This window comes from Mastomys coucha, unplaced genomic scaffold, assembly GCF_008632895.1.
Source record: "Mastomys coucha isolate ucsf_1 unplaced genomic scaffold, UCSF_Mcou_1 pScaffold14, whole genome shotgun sequence".
In the NCBI taxonomy this organism is placed as follows: Eukaryota; Metazoa; Chordata; class Mammalia; order Rodentia; family Muridae; genus Mastomys; species Mastomys coucha.
This window is the reverse complement of record NW_022196896.1, coordinates 103,327,642-103,335,020: the sequence shown is the minus strand read 5'-3', so window position 1 is coordinate 103,335,020 and position 7,379 is coordinate 103,327,642. Positions and strand designations below refer to the sequence as shown.

The following is a 7,379-nucleotide window of genomic DNA, read 5'->3' as shown; positions in this document are numbered from 1 at the left end:
TGGAGGCAAAAGAGATGCCTGGGGGGTGGGGATGGGGGTGTTCAGAGCACTTGCACTTTCATAGGGTCAGAGTTCGATTCCCATCCTCTTCCTCTTCCTCCTGGCCCTCACGTGACATGTGGCTCACTATCTGTCAGGACATCTGAATCTTTTTTTCCTAGACGCTTCAGATACCTTCAAATATATGCTTCATACACACACACACAAATTGGTATTAGTAATGTTAAAAAGGTTTTAAAATATAGCTTTAATTCAACTGAGCATTCGCAGTCTAATTTGTAAGTTCAAATCTTTGTGGTAGGCAAAATACCAAAAAGACAAAAGGTTATCTAAATTATCCTTCTCGGTATGCTTCTTAGCACAATTATTATTATTATTATTATTATTATTATTATTATTATTATTATTATTTTTAGTATAGAATAGAGTTTATTCTATAGGGCATGGGGAGGTGAGTTAAGAGGGTAGCAGAGGCAGAGATAGGCAGAGAGAGAGAAGTAGTTGCCCGGCCCTGGCCATGAGTGGAGAGAGCAAAAAGAGACATGTCCCTTAGTATTCCCAAATTATACCTGAGTTCTTATGGGTAGAACCCTTTCACCTAAATAAATTCAGGTATTTAATTTTATGTTTATTTAATGTTTGCCTGTATTGATACACAGTCATACTATGTAGCGTGGGTAGAAATCACTATTCAGATCAGAGTGCCCGGGAACTCACAAGAGATCTGCTGGTCTCTGCCTCTAGAGTGCTGGGACTGAAGGTGTATGCCACACCGTGTGAATTATTTTATTTTATTGGCAAGTGGTTTTGGTGGTAGCTGCAATTCTATCATTTTCTTGTGTTTATGTGACTCCACTGGCTTGTTATAAAGAGGGGAACACTAGAAACCCCCAGGGTCTTAGAGTAGACACTGCACAGGGCAGTTCTGCATTGGTGGTCACCAGGGCTAGCACTGTTTTCATTTCTGCACCACTTAAAGAATCGTATTCGTTCGGGCTAGGTGTAATGCCAATGGCCAGGAGAGTGTTCTCTTTGGGGGTCAGGGGACAGCTGCCCAGTGATCTCACTGAGGTTACAGGGCTTCCTCCTCCTCTGCACGCCCCCCACCCCCCCAGTTAGCCTTTAGTTTCCTGGTTCTCTCAGAAGCTGGGTTGCCCTGAGGCTTGAGAAGTGAGAGAAAGGGAGGGTAGGCCAGGGGAGGCTGTGTCCTTGCTTCAGCCCTGCTTTCTCAGGCATCTGAAGCCAGAAAAGACAGTTATGTTTAGTGTGCACATGGGGTGGGATGCATGCTTTGGAGATGTTGCTGCTTTCAACGAGACGGGCAGGTAGTTTTCTGTTTCAACTATAGAAAATACACAGTACTCACTCTCTTGCCGAGACACAACCGGCACCTATTGTTTAAAAATGTTTTCCAAGAATTCGGATTGCTCTTTCCCTTTCTCAATCTGAGTGCCAAACCATGGGGACCTAGATCTTTATCTGTTTGTTTGTCTGTAAAAGCCAGAAAGACACATGTAAGAATCGAGACTTTTTAAAAGATGCCTTAGTGCGGTTATTTTTAATAGTTTATGCACACACACACACACATTCCCGCGTGCATAATTACCCCCCCCCCCCCACCGTGCGCTTCACTGATGTAAAATCAGTAGCTACAATAACGGAAATCCTCTTGCCCGGTGGGGTGACATTCCAATAGGCTTTTCCAAACCGCAGAGTCAAAATGCCAAGAGCCTTAGACGCTGTCCCTCTGGACAACCGTCTCAGCTACTGCCCATCGTCGCACTCTCCTTCTGCAAAAGTTGCTGGTGAGATTAGCCCGGGTCTGAGTGTGCAAGCACAGTTCTCCAGCCCTGGACGAGAAGCGCGATCGGTCCTTCAGGACAATAAGCAGAAAGCGCCTGGACCTACGCTCGATTTTCTACCTGCTCCACACCTTGCCGCGATGCTCGGATTTTTTACTCCATATTCCCATTTTAGGGAGCGAGCTACTCATGAAATCCATTGAACGTGAAGTTCCTCCATGAAACGTTTTCCGAGTCCATTTTTGGTAGTGTAGGCGGAAGGAGGTGAGACAGGATTTCCCGTACCTAGTATGGGAGGACGTGGCCAAATCGATAAATTAATTACTAGCCGGACTTGGACACCCTAGCTGGCTGGCTGGCTAAGGTCTTTGTCCGTTCTGCCTTGCTCCCGGCCCGCGCGCTCCCGCATCTGGCCGGCAGGTGGCGCAGTTGGTTCACGTAGAGCCTCTGCCCCCGCTGTTTGCAAAGTGCCTCCACTCCAGGCATAGATCTCAGGCTGAGACCCAGACTTGGAGGAGGAAAATCTGGCCCGAGAGAGAGCCAAAGGAGGGGCAGCTTGAGGGGAGCACCGAAGGTGGATCTTTTGGAATCCCAATCCTTCCAACGCCTGAGGAGCAGCCACCCAGTTTCAACCGGGGCGGGTCCCCAGATAGCTAGATGTCTGCGGTTGGCACTCAATTGGCTTCCCCGGTGGCCTGAGCATCGGAGGACCCGATGGTGTCTGCGTCCCTGGGAAGTCGATGGTTGGCACACAAAACAACGCGGGGTTGTGGGACAAGTTTCTGCGGGTAGGGTCTCTCATCTTGGTCTCCTGGGAGACTGTCCCCATCAGCACCGGGGAGACGTCGGAGCTCAGAGTCACAGTAGCTGCTCCAGGCAGCTTGCGACCCTCCGTCTGTCCCTTCGGTGCAGCAGGTGTTCGCATTCTTACACCCTTCCCCTTTTACACCTAGGTGTCCCGGAACGGCTAGACGCGGTTTCAGGGACTATCCTTGGAAACTGTACAGTGAGTTCCCGATAAGCCAGAGCTGTTGCGAGGTGATTTCTCCCTTCTTAGTCCGGTAGTGGGCTCGGTCGAAATGAACAACCGGACCTGACCAGGGATTACTTCCCGACGTTAGAAAGATTGGGGACAAGCGGAGACGACTGGGCCCCCTTGGTAACTAAAAAGGAAAGGAATTTATCAAGCTACGAAAGTCCCCCAGCCCAAAGCATTTCCCACGGAGGAGCGCCATAAAGACACAGAACCTGGCAATGAGGGTGGCTGCGTGAAGCAGAGTGCCCGACCTGAGCTGGGGTGTGCGGTACAGCGACCCGACGACCTCGGCAAGGGGCAAGAGCCAAGGTGCAGGTCAACTTCAGACTTATTTCATCTCAACAGGAGTCTTTTCTTCCTCGCACACCTCCGGACTTGGGGCCCGGCGGGGACTGCCAACATTGTCTGGCCTTCCCCTCCGTCCTTTCAGAGTCTCTCGAAGTTCCCTCTGCCGTCCAAAGAATCGATCCCCGAGGATCAAGTCAAGGTCCGGGGGGGCTCCCGTGGGGGCACCGACCCATCACTGCTGAGGAGCCAGCCTCCGGAGACCTTGAGCCCTGCGGAGGCTGGAGGGGGCGGGACCTCGGGGGTGGGCTCTGCGCGGAGGGGGTGGGGACCTGGCGCCGGTTCTGCACTGCCATTGGTCGCCAGCTCCGGACTGGCGGGTGTACGTCACGGGCCGGGCCCACCCTCTTGGCAATGTCTTCAGACTGCTGCACTCCTAACTTAAGCATTTATTCCACTGGGATAGAAGCGGCAGGAGCAGCGTTGGCACCGGCGAACCATGGCTGGGATTTTCTATTTCTTCCTCTTTTCGCTTCTCTTTGGAATTAGCGACGCTGTCACCGGTTCTAGGGTATACCCCGCGAATGAAGGTAAGAGCCGGGCAGGCCTTTTGCGGTTCGGGACCCGGAGTGGGGGTGATTCACTGATGAATGGTCTTCGGGAGCTTAGAACCAGTTTAGGATGGGGGGCGGGGGGGTGGAGAGCGCGGCGTGAGCCTCGCGTTCCCACTCCGGAGAAGGATGCGGGACAGAGAGGATCCTCTTAAGTAGGGACTGAGGAGGATCAGGCAGTCTGAACTGAGAGGGGCGACCGAAGCAAGCTGCCACTCTGCCCAACTTTGTAGCAAAAGGCCAAAGTTTATCAGCATCCGCCTGCTGGGCCGGCTCCAGGCGCCCCGAGGGGATACACCGGGATTTGAAAACAAAACAAAAAAACGTGTGAGCAAAGTCCTCTCCATCAGCAGCATAGGCGAGAAGGGAAACGCAAATGTAGAGCGCAGTGAAGGCTTAGCGCGCCCGGCCTCTGTCCAAGCCTTGCGAGCCCGGGTTTCTGCAAAGTTTTCCCAGCGCTGCGCTTCCCGGGACCCGGCTGCTTGGTCTCGCAGCGCAGCGGCGGTGGCGCCGCTTGTCGGGCGCCGGTGACCTGATTTCTAGCACCGGGCCTCAGACACCTTTTTCTCCATCGGGCCGCGTACCCTGGAGGTTGCAATCGCAGGCCTACCTCTCCTCTACCCAAGATCCTTAGATCATCCAGCAAACCTAGGGGACCAGCCCGGGAGTTAAACAATCCCACTTTAAGCTTCTCTCTCCGGAAGGGTGTACTGGACTAGTCTAGAAGGACAGACATGACCGGCGAGACCCATTCGTGTGCTCTTTTCTGTTTGTCTGTTGAGACGGGCTGGAAGGATTGTTTGTCTGTGTTTCTGTCCGAGGTGAGGGGAGAGGTGATGACCATTTAGTTTGTGATGGGCCTAGAAGGAAAAGAACACTCTCTGTGTGTTTATTTCTGTGTGTGTGTGTGTGTCCCTGTCTCTCTGTCTCTGTCTCTCTCCCCCTCCTCTCGTGTGTGTGTGTGTGTGTGTGTGTGTGTGTGTGTGTGTGTGTGTGTGTGGTGTGGTGTGTTTGAGGGCAAATGTGTGCCTGGCGCGGATGTCTGCATGAACCTGGACGATTTGCGCACAGTGTGCGAACCTGGGCTCCGGCCTCTGTTCGTGTTCCAACCTGCTCGCATTAGCTGTGCATCTGTCCCATCGATTCATCCCACTCCCTACATCCATCTATCCATCCATCCTCCGTCTCCCCAGGCATCAATCCATCTAGCTATTCCTGTGCAATCCACTATCATTTTTTCTTTTCCGAAGGAGGGAGCCAAAAACCAACTTAGGCTTGGCTAGGCAGAGGGTACCCGGAGCTCTCCCGGCAGAGGTTTGGACACTGTCATACACCTGCCCACAGGCACTGCCGGGGCGGAGGAGGAAGCAGTGGGAGTAGAAGAGTTGTCTCTCCCCTACTCCATCTCCTCATTCCAGGGTTTGTGGCTTCGATTTAGCACCTCGGCAGCCGCTGCCGCTCAGTCCCTGGGGCTTTTCCTCTGAGCGGAACCGCGTACCTCGCGTTCTCCTGGCTGTGGCTACTTACTTTACACACTTGTTAAGTGTCCCCAGAGACCTCTCTCGCCCCAGACGTAGAGACAGTTAAAATTAGGGTTCTTTTTTTTTAACCTTTAATTTCTCCCTTTTTTTTTCCTTTGGGAAGCAAGACTGGGCGCCCTAGACAAAAAGGCGCTCGATGGAACCGTAGGCTAATGTTGAAATAGAGGGGGGCTGCACCCCCTTTGCCCCTCCTTCCCTTAAAAATTAATTCATTTTGTTGCTTTTTATTCCCGTCACGTTTCCTTTTCTCCCTTTTACCCTCCCTCTCTACTCCCTCCCTTTTTTTGTAAATTGGGTCTTATTGTTCCCTTTGTGTCCCTAATCCACCTTACATAAATCCAAGTGGATGTAGCGGGCTTTTCTCTAGGGACCGGGAAGAGATGGGAGCACAACTCCAGGCGGGAACGACCCGGGAAAGGCTCTACATTTTAGAATAATTAATAGACCCCAGGAATAAGGATCTTTCGGAGAGCTAGGGCAAAGGGGCTGTTTTTTTAGCTTCCTGGATTTGAGGGGTAAAGTGAGGGGAGAGGTGGGCAGAATTCCAGGCCCTGGGGGTGAGACAGAGTTGGGGTACTCGGGCCTCCAAGACAGGGGCCTCCCATTCCCACCCCTCCCCCAGCCTGAAGAGTCAGCCTCCCTGATCAAATTAATAACCCAAAGGGTTCCTTTTAGATGGGCCTTTCGACCCCAGGCCTGAAGATCGTGGTGGGAAAGGCAATGTGGCTAGGTTTCGAATTCATTGCCTCTCACTGTGGTGTCGTAGGCACCACCCTGAGAAGGGTACCGCAGCTCTAGAGACGTCTTCTCCCTTCCCCCTAGCTTGGAGGCCCAATGTTAGGTGTAGCGCAAGCATACTAAATCCATTAGGCAGCACTCCATACCTAAAATTCAAACCAGCCATTTCCTGGAGGTGGAGAGGGCTCATCTCGGTTGTCCTCCAAAGGACCTAGGAAAAAGAGGCTACTTCAGTGCGTTTGAATTTTAACCTTACCCATCTGGCAGGCCTCCTTGCTTAGATATTTTTAAAAAGATATTTAAAAACTTAGAAATTTTAAAAAGCAGAGGGTGAATACAGGGGGCCTGTGTTTAGTTGGTGGTGGTGGGACTTAAGGGGATGGGGAGGAAGAGCATTTCCCCTGACCCTTCAGGTCCTCCGATAGCATTCACTTGTGGGTCTGTCACCACCACCGGTGAGTTATGTGGTCATCTGAGGCTTGCAAAAACAAATACAGCTAGTAGATAGCAGACAGAGATGAATGCAGACTCTGCTCTCTGGTGTTGCTGTCCTACACTGATAGATTGATTTTGTTTGAATTGTGCTTGAGATGCCCTATTCATCCTTTTTAGGGAAAAGAAAAAATGAATCAACCGGGTTCTCAGATGGAATTTTAAATGCTAAGCAAGTAAAATAAATAAGAACCTACAGATTTGAAGAGGGGAGAGGATCGTGTGGGGAGTGGTTATTTACATAAGTGGGCCCGAGTTTCGGTTTTGATCAGATTGGCTATTCGCACCCTCAACACATATGGAACCGCTCAGGCAAATGGTTTTTGTATTATTGGCTTTTTGCAATTGGAAATTAATCTATTTTCCTTTGTGTTTTTTATATATTTTTTTTTGCAGTTACTTTATTGGATTCCAGATCTGTTCAGGGAGAGCTTGGGTGGATAGCAAGCCCTCTGGAAGGAGGGGTAAGTTCTGAGGCCTTCTCTGAGGCAAAAGGAAAAAAAAAAAAAAGAGTGATTAGCCACTTTCTGAGAGTCTAATGGCTTGATTCTCAGTGATTGTGGTGAGGGGGGTCAGATTTCCGCTGTGGCCTATGAAGTGAATTACGCTTTGTTGGAGAAATCCAATACTCCCTTTGGATAGTTCTGTCATGGAAGAGCTAGAAACCAAAAGGGCAGAAAGGGGCTTCAAAATTAGGAGATTGGTGAAAGTATAGACTCAGATGCCTATTTAAAACTAAAATACCGACAAGAAATACGATCTGGAGACCAAATTAGAATTTATGCCTATTGCTCTGGTGGTCATGGAGTCCTGGCGGGGTTAATTTTAGAGCAATTGTTCTGCTTCCAGATGAAGAAGGAGAATAAAAAAAAAA

At 50.5% G+C, this 7,379-nt stretch overlaps 1 protein-coding gene across 3 annotated transcripts in view; it reads left to right on the top strand.

Annotated features, from left to right (window-relative positions):
* The first annotated feature begins 3,566 nt into the window (after window positions 1-3,566).
* Epha4 (EPH receptor A4) overlaps window positions 3,567-7,379 on the top strand; it is a 143,548-nt gene continuing 139,735 nt past the window's right edge. Inside the window, exons 1-2 of one of the 3 annotated variants that reach the window (XM_031368115.1) lie at window positions 3,567-3,713; window positions 6,902-6,969. In XM_031368115.1, the coding sequence (XP_031223975.1) occupies window positions 3,623-3,713; window positions 6,902-6,969 (159 nt within the window). In that variant the 5' untranslated portion in view covers window positions 3,567-3,622. The remainder of the gene's footprint in view (window positions 3,714-6,901; window positions 6,970-7,379) is intronic. The other 2 variants (XM_031368117.1, XM_031368116.1) reach the window with 2 other exon arrangements.